General features: G+C 46.8%; 1 protein-coding gene across 1 annotated transcript; it reads left to right on the plus strand.

Moving 5' to 3' along the window:
- The first annotated feature begins 86 nt into the window (after positions 1 to 86).
- RBM27 (RNA binding motif protein 27) lies at positions 87 to 22,685 on the plus strand. Its single transcript, XM_039701429.1, is given in 23 exon segments — positions 87 to 221; positions 2,768 to 2,886; positions 3,654 to 3,778; positions 5,580 to 5,686; positions 6,257 to 6,447; positions 6,860 to 6,943; positions 7,249 to 7,512; positions 8,045 to 8,162; positions 8,164 to 8,228; positions 9,666 to 9,800; positions 11,733 to 11,882; positions 13,692 to 13,839; positions 14,117 to 14,270; positions 15,339 to 15,593; positions 15,678 to 15,806; positions 16,636 to 16,758; positions 17,242 to 17,316; positions 17,425 to 17,589; positions 18,003 to 18,107; positions 18,397 to 18,588; positions 18,850 to 18,936; positions 19,375 to 19,485; positions 20,078 to 22,685. Coding segments are annotated over 23 exon segments (3,048 nt in total). The 5' UTR covers positions 87 to 162; the 3' UTR covers positions 20,165 to 22,685.
- Positions 22,686 to 24,659: the final 1,974 nt, after the last annotated feature.

Below are 24,659 nucleotides of genomic sequence, written 5' to 3' on the forward strand. Positions count from 1 at the left end.
CTGGGCGGCTGCCATTGGTTGGCAGCGCGGAGCGGCACCTTCTGATTGGTGGCGGCGCGCGGCCCCGCCCCGGCCATGCCCAGCAGGCTGCGCTGCGGGCGGTGCCGGGCAGGTCGCGGCCATGGCGGCGGTGTAGCTGCGGGCGGGCGGCGCGGGGCCACCATGATCATCGAGAGCGTAGACGCGCTCAAGTCCTGGCTGGCCAAGCTGCTGGAGCCCATGTGAGTGCGGCCGGGCGGCCCGGGCGGGCGGGCGGACAGCGCTTCCCGCGGGCCGGGCCCGGCCCAGGCGTTACGGGCCTGCCGCGGGCCGGGCCCGGCGCGGCCGAGTGCGGGACAGCCGGGCCCGGGGAGCGCCGGGGCCCGCTGCGCTGCAGCGTGCAGCGGAGCTGCAGCGGGGTTTGGGGCACAAGCCTGATGAGGAGCAGCTGGGGGGTTCAGCCTGGAGCCAAGGAGGCTCAGGGGCCCTTGTGGCTCTGCACAGCTCCTGCCAGGAGGGGACAGCCGGGGGGTCGGGCTGTGCTCCAGGAACAGGGACAGGAGCAGAGGGAACGGCCTCAGGCTGGGCCAGGGCAGCTCAGGGTGGGCACAGCAGGAATTTCCCCATGGAAAGGGGGCTCAGGCACTGGAACTGCCCAGGGAGGGTTGGATCCCCATCCCTGGAGTGTCCCAGGAAGGGCTGGAGGTGGCACTCGGGCTCTGGGCTGGGGACAGCGTGGGGAGAGATTGAATTTGGTGCTCTGGGAGCGCTTTTCCAGTCTCTGTGATTCTCTGTGCTCCCAACTGCTGCCCCAGCTGTGCTGTCGAGTTCAGTCCAGCTCTGTCATCTCGGAGCAGAGCCAGGGGCTGCTGCAGGAGCTGACAAAACCAGGAACAGCGTTGAAACTGTGGGGACTCTGCATTTACATCCTGCTGCTGCTGCTTGCAGTGGGACTGGGATGGAGTCAGCGTGGACACGGGTCAGGGTGTGCATTTGGTGGGTTCTGGTAACTGGCTGCAGAGGGTGCTGGAGGTGTGCTGGCCCCAAGCTCTGCAGTGCCTGGGCACAGCTGGTGCTGCTGGCACAGGCACAGCCAGGGGTCTCATGGGGGAAGCTGCCTGTCAGTGCCTGGCCAGGCTTGGGGCTCCCTTGCCTGTGGGAAGGGTTTTTACAGGCCTTAGGTCTGCTCACTTGCCATCATTAAGGATTAGGCTTTTGGAAGTTCTTCACAGCTTTCTTTTCCCTTGTTACAATCAGGGTTGCTCTGGTGTTTGGTCAAACCCTGCTGAAGGTCTCTGGGCTGGAGCACGACTCCTGCTCCTGCACTTTCCCTGCCAGTCCAGTCAGTGTCCAGCACTCCTTGGGCATCTGAGCTGCACTGTGGAGTGTGAGGCAGAAGATCAAGGGATGGGCCAGTGGGCCCTGACGCTGGTGTCACTGTATTGGCACTGGAGTGGCACTGGAGTGGCACTGGAGTGCCAGTACAGATTGGCTTGCCCGGAGGAGGGCACTCACCTTGTGTGCCCCTGTACTGCACTGTGGGATGGGATGGGATGGGATGGGTGCCTGGGGGGCTGACACATGGAGGAAGGAAAGGAAAGGGAATGGTTCTGAAGTGAGGGATGGCTTCCTCTGTTTGAAATTGAACATTTAGGGTCAGTGGGTGAGGCCCCAGTACATCACACGCAGTGAATGCATCACATACAGGTTATTTCTCTGTGTGTGTAAGAATTGTAAAATCTGTCAATTTGTGGTTTCTTTGTTCTTAATTGCTCCATTTACCCTGGCTTTCAGTGGAGGTTGGATGTTGTTGGAGGCTATATGAGAGTAGAGCTGCTTGATTGCTGCTCATTGAGGATTTTTATTTCTTTCACCTGTTGCCCTCTGCTTGGCTTTCTGCCTTTTGCTTGTTTTTTGGATCTTTTTCTTACTTGAAATTATTTTGAGGTACACATACTTCAAATTTTTTCTTTCAATTTCCAGAGTTACTGTTCTCAGAAAATACACAATCACCTCTTTAAATGTTAATTTAATTTTTTTTGAAGTCTTTTGAGTATTTTAGGTTTCTGCCTCCACCTGATAGCTGGCATCTGCACACTCTGAGAGGCCAAACAAGGAACTGTAATTTAGTCATACTGTTGCTCTATTTCATACCTGGGGTGCTCCTAGCAGCTGAATAATGGGATCTAAAGCAATATCCAATTTAAAGAGTAGTGATGAAGTATCACTGCACACTCAGTTGGTGAGTTTGGTCTCTGTGGACCAGGCACGGGTGAGGGAGCACAAGGGGAGAGCCTGGGTCAGTAATTGCTCCCCTCAAGGTGTTCTACCAGCCTTAAAGGGTTACTGTAAAACATGGCATGGGAGTGTCCTCGAGGAGGAACCCCCAGCACAGCAGGGCAGCCACTGCCTGTGTGTGTATGGAAAATGGACCTCTGTGACATCTTCTGAACTCCTTTATAACGATGCTTTAATTTCTAAAGGCAGTTTAATCCTTGTGCAGTGCCTGCCCTGCTGTGCCTGTCGGGCCATTGGAGCTGTGCAGGTTCAGCAGCAGGGGCTCTGTCTGGCCAGAAGAAAGGAGCTTTTCCCTCAGCAGAGCCCAGGAGGAGCAGAGCAGGGCTGCCTTTGTCAGGTGTGCCTGGGGTGTCCCAGGGCAGCTGCAATGTTGGGCTGTGGTTGCAGAAAGCCCTTTGCTGGCCCCAGGGCAGCTGTGCTGGTGCTGCAGGAGCTGCTGGGGCTCTGCAGTGCCTGAGCAGCAGCCAAGCACAGCTCTCTCTCTCTCCAGATGTGACGCCGACCCCTCAGCCTTGGCCAACTATGTCGTGGCGTTAGTGAAGAAGGACAAGCCCGAGAAGGAGCTGAAAGCTTTCTGTGCTGACCAGCTGGATGTGTTCCTGCAGAAAGGTGTGCTGGCCACGGCTGGCTGGGTGGGAGGAGGGAGGCTGGTGCCCCACTACTGCCTTCTAAATCTTTCTTGGTAGCTGTGAATATTCCATACAGTTTGAAGGAATCCTGTGATTAAAAAAATAACAATCATAAGATGAAGTCAGGTAACTTGGACTTTTCACAGTGCGTGGGAAGAAATGTTCTTAAATAAAAGCAATTTAATTTAAAGTGTCAGTCGTGTTGCCAGAAGCTTCTCTGACAGGTGTTTGGTAACTTTTGAAAACCTGGTCCATGTTAGTCCTTCAGATTGCTGGGACTTTCACATGTGGCAGTTGGCTTCATAGTCAAGGGTTTAAACACCTGAAAGTCTGACACTCACTGGGAAGGTTATTGTGCATTTCTTGTGATGTTCAACTGCTGGTGAGGGTGTTGAAAATTATTTACTCTCATAAAAATTGCCCTTGAGAGGCTGCTGAGTGTAGCTGATGGCACTTGTGGAGAGCTGTGGACTTGCTCCTTGGTCACAGGCACCAATCATGCTTGCCTCTTAGAGCAGGAGAGTCTCTGTTGCTGTCTGTGACATGCCTGAGGAATTTCTGTCTCTAAATGAACATCCTCAAGTGCTACAAATGTAATTCCAGCTCCTTCAGTGGAGCTAATGCTCATTAATCTGAGGGGCTGCCAGCAGCCCACCTGGCTGACTGTTTTCAGGGTCTTGTCTGGTAAATGTAAGCATGCACTTAAATGCATATTTAACAGTATTTTCTCGTGTTCTGTATCCTCAGAAACTTCAGGGTTTGTAGATAAACTTTTTGAAAGTTTGTACACCAAGAGTTACCTTCCTTCTGCTGAGCCCACAAAGGCAGAGACAAAGCCTGCAGGGCAAGAGAAAGAAGAAGTCAAGGAGGAGGTAATGTTATTTATTCTGCCTGCCTTTTATTTTCAAATTAGCTCTCCTACATTTGTGAGGCAAAATGTGACAGAAAAATGTACTCTATTGTGACTAACAATCTCTGTGTCCAGAGAACAGTGACTATTCACACAAGAACATTTTACATCCCTTTGTAGAGTCTACGTTTGATTAAGCACTCAGAAATCCTATTCACAGCTCTGGCAATTCCAGTGGATGATTACTTGGAAGGGTTTGAGAGGTGGAAGCAGCAAAAACATTCCAAAACATTTCCCATTTTGTATATGCTGTAAGGAATGAAAATTACATGAAATGTTTTCTGTGATGCTGAAAATCCTTGAAATATGTCAGCCTCTGTATTGGAATAATTACTTTGGAAAGGTAGGTAGGGTTTTTATGCCAACAGGTATACCTTGATTTTAAGTTCTGTTGGCAAAATTGAAAGCAATCAAATTTTTGAGAGAAGGTGACAAATAATTGCAGAAATTTTCAGTCAGCCAAACCCAGGTCAGCCCAAGCAAATGCAGGTCCTTATTTACCTGACTGTGGTTCATCAACTGATAGAAATTAAAGTTGCTTTTTACTTCTTTTTCCTTTTCTCTGATGACTTGTTTTACCTGAGGATGTGATGCAGAGTTATGACAGTTTATGGAAGTAGCTTTGCTTATGGCAGTTCATAATTTGAACAAGACTTTCACTGTGAGAGTTTCCCCTCTGTTCTCAAAGTACTGTCATAGTTTATAGCAAGTCCCATAGAACTACCTTCAGTTGACTTTACCAGTGCTCTGGTGGGGGCAGAGGAGAAGGTTTGAGGGGCTGGAGGGGAGTGGCAAAAAGCAAAAGAAGATATCTAGGACAGCTTTATGGGACAACGTTACGGAATTCAGGACATTAATTAGTTACTTTGACATCAGCAAGGCCTTCAGGATGTGTCATGAAGCTCTGTATGGTGTGATTCCTACACATGGAGGCCACAAAATAAACCACACTGTGTGGAATCCACATTGTGTGGAATCACAATGAGGCCAGGGCTGGAGGGGACCCCAGGTGCCATGTGATACACCTTGTGCTGGGAGCAGGACTGCAGGTGCAGCTCTCCAGAGCCCTGTCAAGCCAAGTCTTGAGTATTTCTGCCAGTTCTCCCCAGATAATCCTGTTTTAGAAGGATGCAGGAAGCCTTCCTTTTGGTTTCCATTGGAAAAAAAAAGTATTTTAAAAATCAGTGCATGTAAGCTTTTTCCACCAAAATTTACAGTAACTTGTGAGCAGTGTGAAATGGCAGCAGAAGTACAGAATGGGTCAGTGGTTTGCAGTAGTGGTACAGCTGGCAGACTTCTGAACCTGCTGTGGTGGAGGCCAGCAAGAAATGTGACCAGTTCCACCATGGGAGCAGGTTTTTGCCCTGAAGCAGTTATTTAAAATGCCAGCTAGTGACTTCCCTGCCTGGAGAGGTGACTGCAGACTTTGTGTTTAAAGGTTCAGGAAATACCTCACTTATATAATTGCTTATGCTAAATAAGGAAGTAAAATGAAGAGAGATCTTGTCCTTCATGAATCCTGTTTAGAAACAAAACATCAAAGTGGTTTTATTTAGGGGCATCTCTTCTGCAGGAAAAAAAAAGGAAGTTTTGAGACCAAAACTCTTCAACAGACTCTAATGCTTGATTACTTGTAGTGCTTCAGTACTCTGGGCAAGTAATACTTGAATATGGTTTTCTTTGCATTGCTGTCTGTAACTTGAACTACATTTTGGTGTAATTTTCTTTAATTTTAAAAAGTGATACTCGTCCTTGTTTGGTAGTTGTGTGTTAAACAGAATTTTCAAGAGTCTGTTGAAGAAGAGCGGGAGAGCAGGAAGAAGAAGTATTCCAGTCCCCAGAGGAGCCGTACAGATTCCAGTGAGCAAAGGTTAGCTTTGAGCCACAATGTTAAGAAGTTTTTCTGTATTTGCTGTCAGCCTTTGACTGTGTTTTTTTACCTTGTAGGTAGTGATTTTTGTGAAAAATAGAGATTTTTCTCCTTCCTTTGACTGTGATACATTGTGCGTATGCTGATCACATGCATGAGAAACCTCCACAAGAAGTTGGCCTCTTGCAAAAGAGGCCGAATATTCTTCAAATTACAATTCCTAGGAATGTCATCAGTTCCATTGTTTCCCTTGTTATGTAAATGAAGAACATTTTTGGGGTCTGTAGTTTCTGGGGGCAGTTGTTCACACTGTGTCAGCATCGCTTCTAAAGCCTGTTCTGGTTTGAGCATCATAACTGTCTCACCTTGCCAGTTCCTACTCCTGCTTTCTACAGACTGGAGAATCAGCTTTAAGATTCTGTACTTCCCTGTGTAATTTGTGAAATTCTGACTTAAGTGTTTCACTGCCCAGGTGGATGGGAAGGGTGAACAGTATCTTTCCATGTTGTAAGCTTCTTTTTTAATTTTGTTTCTCTTTTCACTGACATGGTCTACGTCTGTGTTTCCTAGGTCCAGAGAGAAAAAGCGGGATGATGGGAAGTGGAGGGACTATGACAGGTACTATGATAGGAGTGACTTGTACAGGGAGAAGTCTGGCTGGCGCCGGGGCAGGAGTAAGAGCCGCAGCAAAAGCAGAGGGCTGAGCCGGAGCCGCAGCCGCAGCCGGGGCCGCAGCAAGGACCGGGACGGCAGCAGGAGCGGTGAGTGCCAGGGTGCTGCTGCAGGAGAGCCTCCTATTGCAGTGACAGTGTCACTTCTGCATCCCGGGTGATTAGCAGGCAGGAGATGCTCTTGAGAAGTTGGAGCAAATTCTGATAGCTTTGTGTTCTTGAAATTATTAGTTAGGATGCTGTTCTTCAGAGTAGAACAATTAAGGGGTTTGTTTTCTTATTTGCTAACCTCTTAATTTATCCACAGGTGTATTCCTGTGGATAGCAGTAGCTCATATTTTTGTGCTGTGTGTTCTGACAAGGCTGTTGATTTTATCCTTTTTTCCTCTTAAGGACTGAACATTTTGCAAAGCAGTGTTTGCCTCTTTCGTTTTGTTACTGTGTATTTTTAGAGAAGGTTTCTTTGCAGTTGCAGGTAGTTACCATATGATTGTTCTTTTAGGGCTAGTTCAGGTCTGTCGGAAAAGTAGGTGGCACAGATTACAGCATTCCACGCACCTTGAGACCGCGTTAGTTAAGGGCAGAGGTAGGTTTGTTGTTTCAGGCTTTTGCCCTTCTTTCACCTTTAAAAGAGAGCTGTAAGCCAGAGTGAAATAAGTAGTAGAGGAATGAATGTGCATTTTGCAAAGAAAACTTGGATGTTTCTGAAGGTAAACCCTTATTTACATTATATTTAGTTATTACTCCATTGGTAAGACCGAGCTCCTTCAAGAACAGCTCAATGTGCAGAACACTGAGTATTTCAGAGAATGTGTTGTTATCTCTTGCTCACGGCTCTGATGTACAGAGCAAAACATGAAGGCTTTACTCAGCTTTATTTTTTTTAAACAGAGCACCGAGAGAGAGAGAGGTCAAAATACAAGAGTGAAAAAAATGATGTCGAAAGCTCATATAATCCGGTGTCCGCATCTCCCAGTAAATCCTCTGAGCAGTATTCCTCTGCACAAGCTATTCCCAGTGCTGTAACTGTAGTTGCACCTGCACACCACCTTGAAGGCACCACAGAGAGCTGGTCAAACTACTTCAACAATCACAGCAATCCCAGTTCATTTGGCAGAAACCCTCCTCCTAAAAGAAGATGTCAAGATTATGATGGTAACTGTTCCTTAGTTTTCAGTTTCATGCCTTATTTCAATGTTTCTGTTACTTTTTTTTTAAGATATTCACTAAATCTGAGCAGCAATGTGATGTGTACTTGTATGTAACAGATGCAGAGGTGCCCTTTATTGTACTGGATAAATAACTAGTCTCACTGCAAGCAGTTTGCGTATGCTGTGGCAATTGCTGGATAAGAACATATGGAGTTTTTTCACAGTTCTCTATGTGCTAGACAAATACCTCAACCACTGGCAGTCCTGGTGCAGATTGCAGTGGATGTTTAAAATAAACCGCAGTACTTCTGACTTTTTTTCCACAGCTTTTATGATGAATACATGTAAGTTTGTATGCTTTTATGAAAGATTGTTCTAATTTTAATTATTTTGTGAAACTTTACCTTACAATATAGTAACGTAGCAGTGGATGCATGTTTTCTTTAGTGAGAAATTCCATGAAAACAAAGTGTTACAAATCACTGAGAACTACTGCGTGTGCTTTCTAACGCGAGGTGAAATGTCGTGTTTTGCAGAGCGAGGCTATTGTGTCCTTGGCGATCTCTGCCAGTTCGACCACGGAAACGACCCCTTAGTGGTGGATGAAGTCTCCTTGCCCAGCATGATCCCGTTCCCGCCGCCGCCGCCGGGGCTGGCTGCGCCTGCCGGTGCCGCAGCCGCACCCGCAGCCCCCGCCGCCCGTGGTGCTGCCCGTGCCGCGTGAGTGCCGCTGGGCCCGCTGCTCGCAGCACTGCCCTGAGCTGCAGCTCCTCTGCTGCAGGGTACTGCTCGTAGCACTGCCCAGAGCTGCAGCTCCTCTGCTGCAGGGCACTGCTCATAGCACTGCCCAAAGCTGCAGCTCCTCTGCTGCAGGGCGCTGCTCGCAGCACTGCCCGAAGCTGCAGCTCCTCTGCTGCAGGGCGCCGCTCGCAGCACTGCCCAGAGCTGCAGCTCCTCTGCCGCAGGGCGCTGCTCACAGCACTGCCCAGAGCTGCAGCTCCTCTGCTGCAGGGCGCTGCTCACAGCACTGCCCGAAGCTGCAGCTCCTCTGCTGCTGGGTGCTCTTCAGAGCAATGCCCAAAGCTGCAGCTCCTCTGCTGCAGGGTGCTCTTCAGAGCAATGCCCAAAGAATTCTGAATATTCAGCTGGTAAACTGTGATGTTCCAAGCACTGCAAACTGAATTAAATTGGGCAGGGCAGTGGAGCTGGGGGACTTTCAGCTCACCTCAGTGTCAGTTGGTGGTGATTGGATTGGCCACTGACACTTACTGGCAAGGTTTTCCCTGCTGTAATGCAAGAAGTGTTGTGATGCAGTCTCTTAGAGGTTCTAATAAAGATCTAGTGTTGGTGCTACATTATCTGCATACTGGAAAGCAATATATTATTGACATGCTTAAGAGATTTCTTAGCTCAGCAGTGGTCTGAGATGTTGAACCTTTTTGTGTTATCCTACTGCATCTTATAAAGTCTATGAAGAAATAGCATATTAGGGGCATGCTTACTCTGTTTCAGTGCTGTCTATTCCAGGGACAAAATAGATGCTGTGATAATTGTGTCCAGTATCAGCAGTTTTGAGATGAGGAACAATTTGATCCAGGATGAACCCTAAACTTTGCATGAGCCCTTCAGCAGGTGGAAGTGACTTGCTGTGGGAGAACAGACACACGATGGGCTGTGTAGTGTCACTTGGGGTCCTTTTGGATCCTACAGTCAGTAGGAATGTCTATATGGAACATGTGGAAACCAAAGCACAACCAGCTAGAGAAATTCCTTGTCTGGGGATGCTTCTTGCCCTGCAGTTCTTGTTTCAGAACTGCAGTCTGAATGCTGCTGAGGTGATCTCTGAGCAAGCTTTGGCTCTCCATGGTAGAGCTGAGGGAGGAGCTGCTATGGTTAAGGCACTAACAAACCACTGGGGAAGAAAAGACACTTTTCTTTTCCCTTAAAGCTTTGTCTCTCCTGAGAAAGAGAAAATGTGTTGGACTCAGAGTAGCTTACCTGAAGAGGCTTCTCAGTTTACTGTTACTGTGGTGGGATTGGGCATACTTACAACCCTGACCTTGCTCAAAGCAAGGCATAAACACAGCACTGAATTGTTTGCACGTTCTGCCTTTGGGCTGTCAGTGTGTGATGTGTTCTGTGGTGGTGTTGTTGCAGGGCCACCTTTAACACAGTCCAGCTTGATCAACAGTCGTGACCAGCCGGGGACAAGCGCAGTGCCCAGCCTTGCACCCGTGGGAGCAAGGCTGCCTCCTCCTCTGCCTCAGAACCTGCTCTATACAGTGTCAGAACGTAAGCAAATGCCTTTTGGTTTAAATCTGTTTGATGGAAACACTTTACATTTCCTCTGTTGGTGTGTGATTAGGAATTATGATCTGTCTTCCTCCAATATATACAAATCTAAAAAGAAGTCTGATGGCTCTCCCTGGGTCAGCCCTTCATCCGTTCTGGATGGAGTGGCAGCAGTGCTCTGCCCTGGTCTGAGGAGGAGCACTGTGGGGAGCTCTGGGTTTCATGTGCTCGCAGCAATCCCATTGTTGTGTAAGAAATGTTCCTTTCCTCTTCAGTAGGATTCAGTAGGACATTAGTAGGTGAAAGATGGATCTGCAAACCTGTAATTGCTGTTGAACTTGGGTTTTATTCCTCTCCAGTTTGGACTAATACAGATGAGAGCTTCTTTTTCCAGAATCATACTGATTCTAGCTTTCTAAAGGTTGTTAGCTTTCACTGGACACATCTCTTTTCCTTAACAGATCTCAGAAATTTCAAAAGTATGTTTTTACGAGGGAAAAATATAGCAAAATACCTGGAAAGTCCTAGATTGCTCAATTTAAATACAGCAAAATTTATTTCTTTTATAATTAAAGCATTAATGGCATTCCTATGTTCTCTATCACCAAAATAAGATAATTAAATGTCAGTGTTTTATAATATTCTCATCTGGGTTTTTTAACGTAAATATTCTGAATTTTATTCAAAGAGGGGATCTAGTTCAGTTCATGATCCATGTCATTTTATTTGTAACTTCCATGCTTTTCAGAACTTGAGACATCAAATTTCTTATTAGATAATCTGTTCAGTTATCCCCAAGTCCTGTTGGGTGTTCAGGTGTCACCATCTGATCCTTTCAGCTCCAGAACTTCTAATGGGTGATTCTGCCTGTTGGAGCTCACAGGGCTCCACAGTAATTCTGTTCTCCAGAGCCTCTGTGGAGGGTCTCATGTCCTGTTCTTGGGCTGTTGTGGTAACAGCTGCTGGTTGCCCTCTTGCAGTCAATCATGTTCTAAATAAGGGAAGAGGAGCTGGTGGTTCTGCTCCTTTGAGGTTAGAGAAAGTTCTTGTTTTACAGTGTCAGGCCCTGCTATCAGTGTGGATGTTGGGGGGCATCTGATTTTAACTGTAGAGTTGTCTTTGTTGCTGCAGAATAAGGAGCTGAGATTTTGGAGGCGTTCATGTTTGTCAGGTTCCCTTGTACAGGCATTTGTTCTGCTCCTGTGGAGGCTCTTCACAGACTTCATTCATTCTAGTTCTTGTGCAGCTTCTCCTTTTTAAGGTTAAAAAAATGTGTTATCCTCAATTTGGACCTTGGGCTGGAGGAACAATAGGAGTCAATTGTCATCTTGTATTCTTGTGGTGACCACTTCTAATGGAAATAATCATTAGTGCATTACCTAAGCTAGGCAGCTGATCTCACTCTTACATAAAGAGAGTTCAGTAGGTAAGTATTGGTTCCATTACCTCATTTCTCAGCTTTCTTTGATTGAAATCATTTAAGTATGTTCTTCACCTAAAATTCTTGTCTGAAGAGACCCAGACTGTTGGGCAGCAAAGGCTGAAAATCTCTTTGCATCTTAGACTCTACAGTATAAATGCTGAAACCAAAACCTGTGTTGCCCTTAAAACACTGCCAGGCGTTGTGCACGCTGTCACAGAGACACCTCAGGCCTTCCCAGGCAGTGGATCAGCACTACTCTGTATTGTGACCTGTGTGCTTTGGACAAACAGTACCAGAACAAGAACCAAAGGAGAATGTGTCCAGATAGGCTAGGCCTGGAATTCAGGTGAGGGTTTGCAGTGGCTGCACAGGTTGGCTGTACCACCTCTCTTCTCTTCACCCAAGAGAGCTTCTGACTCTTGGACATCCATGCACTTCCTTGAAGGAAAATTAACCCCGAGTCTTAAACTCACTTGAAAAATTCTGTCGTTTCTCTCCTTTTTTTGTAGATACATATGAGCCAGATGGCTATAACCCTGAAGCTCCTAGTATTACCAGTGCTGGTAGATCTCAGTATCGGCAGTTCTTTACGAGAGCACAAATGCAGCGTCCAAATCTAATTGGCCTAACATCTGGGGAGATGGATACAAACCCTCGAGGTAGGAAGGGTTCTGGTCATTGCTGTTGCTATTTTTGTCCAAGACCGTCAACACTTTTCCCTCTTTTCAGGCTGAAAGCACCAGTTTTTCTCACTGATCTAGTGTTTCAGAGCTTTTTTTTTTACATTTCTACCTTTTTTAAGTGCTAACATGCCCATATTAAAGTCAAAGCAGCCTTTTTGATTAAAAATAACCACTTGCTTGGGAATGCTACAAGGGTTTTGTTGGTTGGTTGGGGTTTTATTCCTCTTAAGCCTGTGAAGGTCTTTTCCAGGTACTGGTAGCTCCTAGAAAGAAAAATAGTGCCTAAAGATGGATTTAGCAGCACAGTCTGCAGACTGCTTTTGATCAGCCGAGGGCACAGAGGTGATGATCCAAGCTCCTTGCCTTGGCTGTTGTGATGGTAGTGAAGAAGGGAGCTGCCATGGCATGTTTTGGTGCCTCATGCTCTGACTGTCAGCCAGGTGTTCTCTCTGAAACGAACATCACCAGTGTCATTCCAGTTTCCCAGCTAATGGGAATCCCAGTCTGCACTTACATAATTCCTAGCCCCTGCCTGAACAGATGTGGCTGCTGTCTCTTAGTGGTGATTTGCACAAAGCATCTTTTAGGGAAGGGCACAGGTCAAGGCTCTTCAAAGTTTAGTTGTAGTAGCAAAACTTTCTTTCTCCCCTATGTTTTTCTGCCCTGATTCTTAAAACCAAAAATGTTAAGTTTTGGGTATTATTGTTCTACTTCAGTATTTCTTACTTAGTAGATAAGAAAGATTTATTTTTTTTCCCCCAGTATTTCCTTCCAGTGACTCATCTTATAAGGATTATGGTTAAATATTATTGTAGAAATTGCTGTTGCTGTTTGCATCTTAATGACTATCATAGAGGCAGGGTTGGGGCTTCATTGAGAGCCCATCCCAGGTAAGGCAGGGGTGAGTGCTCAGTGTAGGGCCTCACATGACATGTTTTACTGTCTTTATCACAGGTATGAAAGGTTTGCTCTCAGACCATCCTCCAAAATGAGGATCCCATGCCCAGAAATACCCAGTCTCTGTTCTCACCAGTGTAACCAGCAGAGCCCTGGCTTATACAAAAGCCATAGAAATTGATGTGTAACTCAGACTTCTTTTTAGGGGTTGAATATTTGGCATTCACAGGAGACTAACACAAAGGGCATAATCTTGAAAAGGTTGCAAATAAATTTCTAGCAAACTTTGTGTTAGTAGAATTTGCTTCAAACTTTAAATCTAATGTCTTAAAAGAGTGTAATAGTGGCGCTTAGTTAACAGTTTGTTGCTGAAACCTGGCTGGAGGGCTGGCAGTGGGATAGCAGTGGAAAGAAGGGGTTGGTTCTCGGTTGCCTTTGGTCTGTCAAGGGTCAATACATGGCAAGCTGGTTGTTAATTCAGCCCCTGCCCATTGCAGGGCTCTAACTTAAAGCCTGGGGATCCATCCATGGGTTCTTTCCCTCCTTTTCTGTTTTGTTGGGATTTGGGGTTTTCTTTTTTCTTTCTCTCCCTTTACTGCGGAATCCGAGTTTTTAGTACCTGAAGAATGAAGCTTTAGCTTTGTTTCTTCAAGCTAGTACTAGCCTTAAAGGTCAGAACCCATCCCTCCCAGCTGGACCATGTGTGTTTCTCTTTTCAAGATGTTTAGTTGGGCTAGGGAATGATCTGAATGGTTTTGTTCAGAAACAAAACTGACCGATTTGATAAAGTCATCCTAATGTTTATGTTTTTAATCTCAGTTCTGTTTTGCTTTGTGAAAGCTTTTCCATGTGTGGTGGAATAACACAGGCCTTTTTCCTTCCCTCCAGCTGCCAACATTATCATCCAAACTGAACCTCCCATTCCCATTACAAATAACAGCAGCAATGTCACTAGAGTTGTCCTGGAGCCCGACAGCAGGAAGAGATCTCCAAGCAGCATGGAATGTCCACCACTGAAGAAACCCTGGCTGGGAAAGTAAGAGTTAGCTACAGATGTTAATTCAAATGTACTCGATTGCTGTCAGTGCTGTGGACATTGCTATTCACCAGTCGCTGTAATTTGGGATGGTTGGGTCAGCAAGTCTGTGTTCCCATAATGTGGAGACTAAACATGGGGTCGGGGGAAGCTCTGTTTTGTTAGTGGCTGGAGGATGTACTTTCTAGAGATGCAATTTAGATCTATGTTAACATTTGCTGCCTTAGTTAGGCATTTATGCACTTATCTGAACTCTTCCTATTCTCCTTTTCTCTAGGCAAGTGAATAACAGCCAGAATAAGCCAGGGTTTTTGAAGAAGAATCAGTATACTAATACAAAATTAGAAGTTCGAAAAATTCCACCAGAATTGAACAATATTACACAGCTCAATGAACACTTCAGCAAATTTGGAACTATTGTAAACATTCAGGTAAAAGACCAAAATCAGTTTTATGTCTGTGTGTGGATATTTTATTTTCCCTGAAGCCTGCTTAAATACTGCATAGTTTCTTTGAGAAATCTTAGTGGAGACGGATTGGGAGAGGAGGTAATCAAGGTCAGAGAAAGCTTTTCTTGCTTTACTGTGTATTGTTATCTTAATACTGTAAAACATATTGGTTTCAGCCTTCATGATGACTAACTACATTTGAAAGGCTGGCAGGTTTAACAGTGTCTAAACCAACTCAGGTTTTTGAGCAACTTGTGTTAACTTTTCAAAGAGATGATCTGACAGTTTGTCGTATATGACAGTCTTTATCTGCTTCAGTTTGTTACCACTTGGCATCCTAGAACTGGCTCCAACTCAGGGGTGCCCTTGCCTTGTAAAAAACAGAAAAAGCACTTAAAAATACTAGGTAAAATACCATTTAATTTTTGTTTATTTTTCTAGACAAAACGGTTGCCTCTCAAGTCCTCAGTTAGAGGTTTAAATAAGAGAGAGATACCTGGGAAGCCTCTGTATTTCTTGATAACTTTCTTAGCCCAAAAGATACTGTGGTGCTTTCTGTACCTCTCTAATGAAATAATGTATTTCAAACATATCATCTCAATCACTACACTAGAAAGTACAAGGTACATTTTTATTGCTATGTATTTTTTCAGAGGAAAAAATGCTTATTCAAGACTCTGAGATGCTGCTGCATTGAGGGTGTGGTGAGGCTTTGCACTGTGCACCCTCAGGCAGCACTTGTCCCTCAGGAGGCTGGAATAAAGAGCCTCTGGGTCAACACCAGTGGTACCAGACATACCCAGGGGCACTGCACAGTTCTCTGAATATGTGATGCTGTTGGTGGAGGAGATTCATTCATCTGTTTATTTGAATGTGTATAGACTTTGCTTTGCCAAAAGCTATTTTGCTTTAATTGCATAGTGTCTTACCAGTGTTTAGAGCTGTTAATACACTGGATACTCAACTCATCATTGCACATTATTTGTAGATGGTTTGCTAATGATTTTTTTCCTCCTTGAGAAATAAAGCGTTTGTGCACATTTGCTTCAGGTGGCTTTCCAGAACGATCCTGAAGCTGCCCTCATTCAGTACTTGAGCAACGACGAGGCGAGGAAGGCCATTTCCAGCACGGAGGCAGTGCTGAGCAATCGCTTTATCCGGGTGCTGTGGCACAGGGAGAGCGAGCAGCCTGCATTGCTGCAGCAGCAGCAGCAGCAGGCGCCCAGCCCGCAGGCCCTGCAGCACCTGCAGCAGCAGGCCCTGGCCGCGCCGCCCGCCGTCACCGTGCACAGCAGCCTGGCCAAGGTACGTGCTGTGCAGGGCTCAGCAGCCTTCCCGAGGGGCACAGCAGTACCTAACCTGGGTGTTTTCAAATCTCTGGGTACGCAGGTGATGAACAAGCCCCTGGCATCTGGTGCCTACGTCCTTAACAAAGTCCCAGTGAAGAGGCGCCTGGGAGCAGCGGGTGGGAGCCAGCCTGAGCTCAGCCAGCCCGGGGCTGGGGTGGAGGAGTCTCAGGTATGTTGGGAGTGGACCATGCTCATGCTGTGAGGTACAGCTTTAGCTTGTCAGCCAGGGAGGAGCAAGCAAAGAGAACTTGGGAATTGTTTCCTCTTGGTTCTGTTCCTTTTCAGTAATGTTTTGTGCAGCCATGGTCAGTCACTTCTTCCTCGTTTCATCAACTGTTTGTATGGAATAGGGACAATGACTTCAGGAACTATCAACTGCAACACTATCAGTGTTGTAAATAGCATAAAGTATTTTAGCAGTGCTTGATAGTTAACAAGTCTGACAACCAGTATGTGAGACCAGCCTTTTGTTGACAAATGTAATGGCTCTCCCAGTAATTTTTGAGCTTTTGCTGTGCTTTAACAGCAGTGCTAGAAGCTTAGAGAGTATTTGTACCCAGAGTTCAAGCTGATAAGTGTTCAATTCACACTGATACCATAGTGCAGCATGTGTTCTGGGCTGTGGGGAAGTCCTTTTAAGAAAGGAAGCATGGAGTGGCTTTTGCTGCCTTGATCAGAAAGTGGGATTTGGGCTGTGACTGCAGAACTGAAATTAAGCAACAGGCAGATCATCACCTTCAGCAGGGTCCTGGTGGGAATCAGGATGCAAAGGGAGTCTGCCATGGAGCAGGAAAGACAGTCGCTTTTTCAGAGATCCTTTTAACTGGACTGATGTCTTTATCCAAGTGTTTAATTGCCTTGGTCTTTCTATCTCCTTGCACAAATCTGGACATCTGAGTTGGGGTTTCAGGAGACATGATCTACTGAAGTTCCCTGCTGGTATATCACTGTTACTTTGAAATATTCCATATTTTACTATGTGTTTTTTACTATTTCAGGTATTTCCTACTTCTACAAGCCACTCTAAAATGGTTTACAGTTCTCCAAACTTGAAGACAACTCTGAAGTCTGGTGCAGGGTCTAAACCTCATGATGTGCAAGAAGCCCTTAAAAAAAAGCAGGTACTTAATGCTTGATGGCTGCTTGGCAGTGTAAGGAACAAGGTGCTTTAAATGCAAGGTTTGATGGGCACCTGAAACCTCAACCACCCCTCTAGAGCTTGCAAACACACCTGGGGGTAATCATATGTGGAGTGTCCTTTTGGGGTGTCTTACTTGACACACTTGGCCACGTTGGGTTTTCTGGGTTTGCTTGGATTTAATCTCTACAGGTATGAGACACTTGCATGACAGTGCACACAGTATGTTTCCTAAGAGGTGTCTGAAAGGGGCAAAATGTTAGTAAAGTACCTTGCAGTAGGAAATGAGGATTTTATTTATTTTTTATTTATTGAATCAGCTGCACTTCTTACTTCTGCTTTTTGCAGACAGTACTTTTGGTTGTGGGTTTAACTTCCATAGCTTGAAGAGGACAATATGATCTGTATGAGTACCTGCAATGCTAGACTGCTTTTTACTGATGGAAAGAATTTTCTCCTCTTATAGGAGGCAATGAAACTCCAGCAAGATATGAGGAAAAAGAAGCAGGAGATGTTAGAAAAACAAATAGAATGCCAGAAGGTAAGTCTGGGATGTAGCTAGTAAATACATTCTGATTTTGTACATACCTGTCTGTTGAAGGCTGTTTTTCCTGGATTTTTATGTTCCTGTTCTTTTATTATTGTATAGATGTTGATATCCAAGCTGGAGAAAAACAAGGCCATGAAACCAGAAGAGAGAGCAGAAATTATGAAGACTTTAAAAGAGCTAACAGGAAAAATATCTCAGTTAAAGGACGAATTAAAAACTTCATCTACAACCTCCACACCATCCAAATTGAAGTCCAAGACAGAGGTATTTATTGTGCAACACACTTGCCTGCTTGGTTTTTGTAACTATTTCTATTAATGTGTCTTAAAAATGCAACAGCATCAGATCAAATCACTTGCAAGCAACATTTTAATGTGAGTGATAACCATGGACAAACAAGCCATGGTTGGAGGAGCTCCATGACCTAGTTTTGCTTGTAGCTCATTCATGTTTGTTCCAGTTCTAAAGTAGAGAATTGTGGGTCCTTCAAAAATGGGGGGGACCACACCCACACAGAGGAAATTAAAACAAAACTGAATTTAAAGTATGGCTATTGTGTCCTGATTGTTCTGTATCATTTGCATGAATGTACTGCTGAAGTGGAATAAAACACTACTACTGTCCTTACCATTCTGCCCTTTGCTTCTGTTTTCTCCTCCCACCTCTTTTTCTGCCAGGCACAGAAGGAGCTGCTGGATGCAGAGCTGGACTTCCATAAGAGACTGTCCTCTGGAGAGGACACGACCGAGCTGCGGAAAAAGCTGAACCAGTTACAGGTGGAGGTGAGCTGGGCTGACTGCTGCTGTTGGTGCGTGTGTGACTCCCGGGCTGCAGGGGTCACCCCTCTCCCGGGCTGCAGGGGTCCGGCACTCTGGGCTGCAGGGGTCACCCCTCTCCTGGGCTGCAGGAGTCAGGCACTCTGGGTGGGCTGCAGGGGTCACCCCTCTCCCGGGCTGCAGGAGTCAGGCACTCTGGGCTGCAGGGGTCACCCCTCTCCTGGGCTGCAGGAGTCAGGCACTCTGGGTGGGCTGCGGGGGTCACCCCTCTGACGGGGCTGTGCTCTCTCCCCAGGCTGCCCGCCTGGGCATCCTCCCCGCCGGCCGAGGGAAGGCAGCGGCAGCCCCGGGGCGGGGCCGGGGCCGGGGCCGGGGCGGCAGGGGCCGGGCCATGCTCAACCACATGGTGGTGGATCACCGGCCCAAGGCGCTCACCGTGGGAGGCTTCGTCGAGGAGGAGAAGGATGAACTGCTACAGCACTTCTCTGTAAGTCTGCCTGGAAATTAATACACCTTGCCTTTACTGCTGTGAAATCAAGCTCGTCTTAGAGTAGCAATAAATCTGAGCTTTTGCCCAAAAATACGAGTGCTACAATAGTGATGGCTGATGCAGCTGGGAGTCCTCTGGCTCTCACTTTCCTGCCCAAAAAGTCAGATTTCACTGTCACTTCAGTACACTACAGTTGTACCACAATTATGGAAGTGGAGGAGAACATTACTGCCAGTCATAATGATCTTTTCCTCACAGAAATTTGGAGATATTGAAGATCTTCAAGAAGAGGATTCCCCATTAAGTGTTGTTGTAACTTTTAAGTCCCGCTCAGAAGCTGAAAATGTAAGTAGAATCGTGGATATATTTTTTCACATATCTAAAATAAGAGTGTTTAACTATTTGTGTCTGTCTTTGTATTTTAAAATGTCAAAGGCTTTGATCCCCCAGTTAGAGCTTGATAGTGCCTGGTGCTGCTGCAGGTAGTGCCCCTGAAGGGGAAGTAGCTCCTGGTGGTCTGAGCAGTGGCACAGGGCTTTCCCTGCTAAAGCTGCATGTCCCTGGCAGGTCAGAGCTCTGCTCCTCCTCTCTCAGTGCCGGGGCAGGAGCAGGATTGGGCACATTTGGGTGTGGCTGAAGTTGCTCTTGGAGCACTGAAGTGGGTGGTCATGGTTTATGTATTTGAGGTCTTCAAACATGCCCCTGTACCACGTGCTCTGGCTTGTTGCTGATGTTAGTAGTTCTTTGCTTGGTCCTCTCTCTGAATGTGTGCCCTCGACCCAGGCTGCTAACCAGGGCTCGCGCTTCAAGGACCGGCGGCTCCAGATCTCGTGGCACAAGCCCAAGGTACCCTCTGTGTCCACTGAAGTCGAGGAAGAGGAGCCCAAGGAAGAGGTATGGAAATCTCTTAATAACCTGATCACTCTTACTGGACTCTAACAGCTGAGAGCTCTTAGGATACAGTTTCCTGTGTGCTGAAGAAATGTCATAAAAGATGTTTTTACAAACCAGGAACTGAACTGGTTTTGAAGTCAGGTACATTTCCCACCTTTCAAAACAGAGAAAATGGGGGAAAAAAAGACACTTTGTGGATGGGCTGTTAATTTGCCAATGATGTAAACAAGCCTCGGGTTCTGTATGTGCAGGCTGCAAAGCCTTTTACTTCTCACTCTGTGCTCTACTCTAGGAGTTGTGTGTTGTTCCCTGTAATTCACCTTAACACCTTGGGCTTTTAAAGGTTATTTTGTTGTAGCATTTAACAGAAACCTTGTTTGGGAGAGGGTGAGTGGTGGTTTGTTCCTGCTTCCTCTGAAGCTTTGCTCTCTTTCCTGGCCTGAGGCTGCTGTTCTTCCCCTGAAATTGAATTGTAACTATGTGAGTTTGAGAGAGACAGCCAGACACCAGCACAGCTGGTGCAGTGAGCTGGGATGTGTCCCTGGGCATAGCTTGGAACTTGTGTCTGAAAGTTCGTTTTTTCTTCCTCCAGGAGACTGAAACCTCAGATTTATTTTTGCACGAAGATGATGATGATGATGATGAAGATGAGGATGAATCCCGTTCTTGGAGAAGATGAAACTTGATGTTTGAAATGTATAATTTTAGGAATATAGTTCAAACTACATCTTTTAAACGTTTATTTAAGGAAGTTGATGAGCCAAAAAGAGCTTTACTTTCTTTTCAAACCACAAAATTTACCATGAGCAGTTTGGTATGAAAACATTTGGGACACAGAGCTGTGAGACTGAGCTAGCCAAGGGCCCAGGAACTTCTTACAGGATTATCAAGCTCACCAGGGTGGTGATTTTTTTCTATTTAAGAAGGATAAAAAGCGGGGAGGGGGTTGGAAATCAGTATTTTCTTGTCCTCTTTTGTGTCACCTGTATTACCTTGTTTTGGGTTTTTTATAATGTGATTGGTTTGTTAGTTTATAATTGAAAAGATATTACAGGTTTTATTTAGCAATATTACGAGGTTAGGGGAAAGACAAACTTTCATTAAATATTATGAAAGAAAAACTGGCCTCATTTGCTCGTTGAAAAAAGGGAGCATTTTATTTCCTGTGGAGTCTCATGTTTTAGGAATTACTTGTGGCTAGATTCTTAAATCATTTACTTCAGTATGTGTGACAGCCACACTATCTCTGTGTTGTGCTGCTTTTTGTGAGGAGGTGGAAGAAACAATTTAACAGGGTATTGTTATAACATTGTCCAGTTCACTCTGTTTCCCCAGATTCTGCTTCACAGAAAACATCAGCAGGAGCACACACTGGAGTGCATTTCCACTCCTTGATTTCCTTCTGTCATTTCAGTGTAAGGCTCAGTGTAGGTCAGGCTGTTTATTGCATTTCAGTATTTGTGAGCAGCATGGAAGGAGTTCCAGTCTTCCTCAAAGAGCTGCCCTGCTCTGGCTGTTCCCAGCTGTGTCCAGGCAAGCCCTGGGGCTCAGAGCAGGGTGGGTTCACCCAGGACTGGGGTGTCCTGGCCCCAGACAGGCTCCAGTGTGGCTGGGGTGCCCTGGGTGCCCTGTGTCCCATGGCCATGCTCTGCTGTCCCTGTGCTGAGCAGGGCTGGGCTGGGCTCTGTGCCTTGTGCCTGGGGCACCCAGCAGCACCTCCCTGACTGCCCACTGGCCCTGGCCCCTCCCCAACACGCTTTTTGTGCATTTCTACACAAAAGCAGCACCATGGCCATGCACAGTGCTCTTCTCTCCTGCATGGCTGCCAGTGTAGGCCCCAGCACCTCCTGACTCAAGGGCAGCATCCACCAAACCCTTTCCCTGCCTGAGCAGGGCAGGTGCTGAGCACCCTTTGGGGTCACAGCCCTGCTGACTGTCCTTGTGCTGTGCTGAGGTTTCCATCCTGTGTAATGTCCTGTTTCTTGTCAGCTGAAGGGAATGTCTCCAGTATTCTGTCTCTCTCCAAACCTCTCCTTTTCCTAGAATTAGGACTGTCCTGCTAATGCTGAAACTGAACTCCAGGCATGAAGAAATGGAGGAGAAACCCACCCCATGAACTTACAAGAATGTCTTGCTCTTCTCCCACCACCTCTAGGGGTTTTAATGTCTGTGGCACAGTGTGTATCTTGAGAAGTCCATTGCAGCAAACATGTCCGAGTCCTGACAACTTAAAAAAGGAGAGAGGGATCAAAAGGATTTATATATTTTTTTGTACAGAGTTTTTTCTTAAACTGTATAATTTTGTAAATATTTTGCTTTTTTGTGTACTAAAATTACCGGCGTATAGATTTCAATAAGAATTGTCGTATTTTTGTATTTGGAAAATGAAATTACAGTGGATTAATTAAGCTGTAAGAAAAACTGCGGTAGCCTTCGACACACACAGAATGGATTCCTTTTCATATGGTTTTAGCTCCAAAGTGACCCTGGGGTGGCACCTGTGTCAGGTGAGGCAGCGAGGGCCGTCTCAGAGCTGTCCCCAGCTGCAGTTTGCCCTCCAGTGCCCCAGCAAGGCTGGCCTGAGTGCCAGGTGCCACCCCAGGGCTGGCAGTGCCCCCGGGCTGGCAGTGCCCGGGCAGAGGGGCTGGAGGAGGAGGAGAGGAGCTGCTGGAGCTGGGCTGCCTTTTGCCAAAGCCTCTGAACACCTCTGTGTTTTAGGGCCTGTCTCGGGGTGGCTTGGCTTGGGTTTCTGTGCTTCCAGAGGCAGCAGGGCAGTGCAGCCAAGTTCATTTCGTGGGGATGCTTTTCTGGGAAATGCACCTGCAGCTGGGGCAAAGCAGCCCTGGGGGGTCCTGTGTGTGCCAGCCACGTGTGCCAGCCACTGCAGGGTGGGGGCATGGGGAAAGGAAGTCACTGCACACCATTCCCTCCCTTTCTGTGCTGAATTAACCTGAGCAAAATAGACAAAACCACCTCAAATCTGAAACCAGGCGCCTGCTTAGGAAAACACCACTTTAGCAAAATCATGTGAAAAGGAACAAAGCTCCTCTTGGTGTATAGTAACCTTGTACTATAGTTTTTACAGATTGTGAACTTGTGTAATAGGATAATAGCAGATATTGTTGAATTTCTAATTGTTTACACATTAAAATTCATATATGTAATGTTTGTTTTATTGATTACAAGCCAAATTTCTAAGATGCATGTTGACTTTTTTGCAATAAAGTTATAGTATGGAATGGTTCAAGATTTAGAAAAGACAAAATTCTAACTGAAATAAATTGGAAGGAGAACCATTCAAGAAATTACAACATCCAGAAAAAGAGAAGTGGGTGTGTGAAGGGGGATTTATGTGTGTGATGTGTGTGCAGGTCTGGTTTAGGTCAGGGCCGAGAGAGAAATCTTCCAAGGTGTTCAGACAGGTAAATGGGTGTGGGAGGAGAGGGGTGGAGGGAGTCAGTAAAGGCTGTGTGGCACTCGTGGGGGGCTCAGAGTTTAACAGAAGCTGAGGAAGCTGTGCAGTCTGGGCTGGTTCCCTCTCTTACAGGTTTGCAGTGTTCTGGGCTGTTGGACACAAATCCTGGCAGGACACACCTGCCAGTTCTGGCTCCTTTGTAGACTGGGGTGAAAACTAATATGTTCTATTATTAACTTTATTTTTGGTCTTTGGCCCTTTCACCAGCTCCTGTTGTTCCCTCCTGCAGCCCCTCCCTGTGCCTGCTGTGCCCAGGTGCTGCAGGCTGATGTAAAACCTGTGTTTCTCTTTGTGCTGCTGAAGAGGCTCTCCATGAGCAACCTGTGCCTTGAGACATCTCAGTGCCAAGAGTTAAACTCTGGAGTCTGCCCCAGGCCCTTCCCTGTCCACAGCCAGCCCCGTTTGCAGCAAGCAGCAAGCTCCTTCAGGAGGCAGATCCTGGCGTGGAGCAGGAAAGGTTTGGTGGCCAAAGCAATGCTGCTTCCTACACGATTAAAATTCATTTTGGTGGAAAAAGGGTGTACAAGGAATTGGAAGGGGAGCAGCATTTGTGTGTGTGGCTTTGAATGTATTTTTTCCCCTAGCCATTCCAAATGTGCTCTGAGAGTTCCCTGAGCACAGCAGCAGCGTTCAGCAGGGTGGGACAGCTCTTCCCCCAGCCCTGGCCAGTCCTGCCAGGAGCCCTTGGAAGGAGACAAATGCCAGCAGGAAGTATTTGAAGGGAACAGTCACATGAAGGTAAATTGTTGGTGTCATTGTCAGGCCAAGAATCTCTTTGTTGTCTGCAGTGGAGGCTGTAAGGAATTCAGCACTAACTTCTGGGGAGGGTTCCCAAAGGTGACAATCTAATTTTAACTTGTCTGGAAACGGGGGACCCAGTTCTGTCCTCTGGAGCAGGTTGTGTAACATGCCTTTACTGGTGAGATCACTGATACAAGGGGCTTTCAAAAGGGAAAAATGAGTTTGTCTGATGTTTCTCTGGAGGTTCTCATATGCTTCCACTGCTTTATTCTGTGACAGACTTACAACTGTGATGATCAAAACCCAAATTCATAAACTAGAGCACTTTCTTTCTCGCCAGGATCATTCCACAGACAGTTTGCAGGGGCTGTGTGGTGGTCTCAGGTAGGCTGAGCCCTGCAGGGTGCAGGGCTGACAGGGTGGGTAAGGCCTTGTGCCATGCTGCCAGGTGCCTCCTCCACCTGGAGCTTCCCCCTTTTCCCACAAAAATATCCAGGGTTCTTCACTACTTTTTCACAGCATCTGGAAAACACTTTTTTTTTTTTGTCAGAAACATCTCTTGGATTTGAAGTTCAAAAACACGTTTTACCTGATCAAGAGTCTTCAGCCCAAGCAGAGCCCATGACAGGAGCTGTCACCACTGGGTGCCTCCAGCCGGGCAGAGGCAGCGACCCGGGCCAGAGGGGCCCCGGGAGCAGCAGGAGCAGGGACAGGAGCAGCAGCAGGGGCAGGGACGGGAGCAGGGGCCCCTGTCACTAGAGCGGGTCCCCAGCAGTGTCCCTGTGCCTCCACCGGGGTCACTTTTGCCGGGAGCCGGGCTCAGCCCGGGCCGGGCACTGCCGGGGCAGCTCCGGGGGAGCCCGAACCCTGTCCCGGAGCCCGGGGACAGCCCAGGGACACCCCCGGAGCCCGGGGACACCGCATCGCCCCCAGCCCAGCGCTCTGACTGCTCTGCTGT

This window comes from Passer montanus, unplaced genomic scaffold (assembly GCF_014805655.1).
Source record: "Passer montanus isolate IOZ18808 unplaced genomic scaffold, ASM1480565v1 scaffold15, whole genome shotgun sequence".
Taxonomy (NCBI): Eukaryota; Metazoa; Chordata; class Aves; order Passeriformes; family Passeridae; genus Passer; species Passer montanus.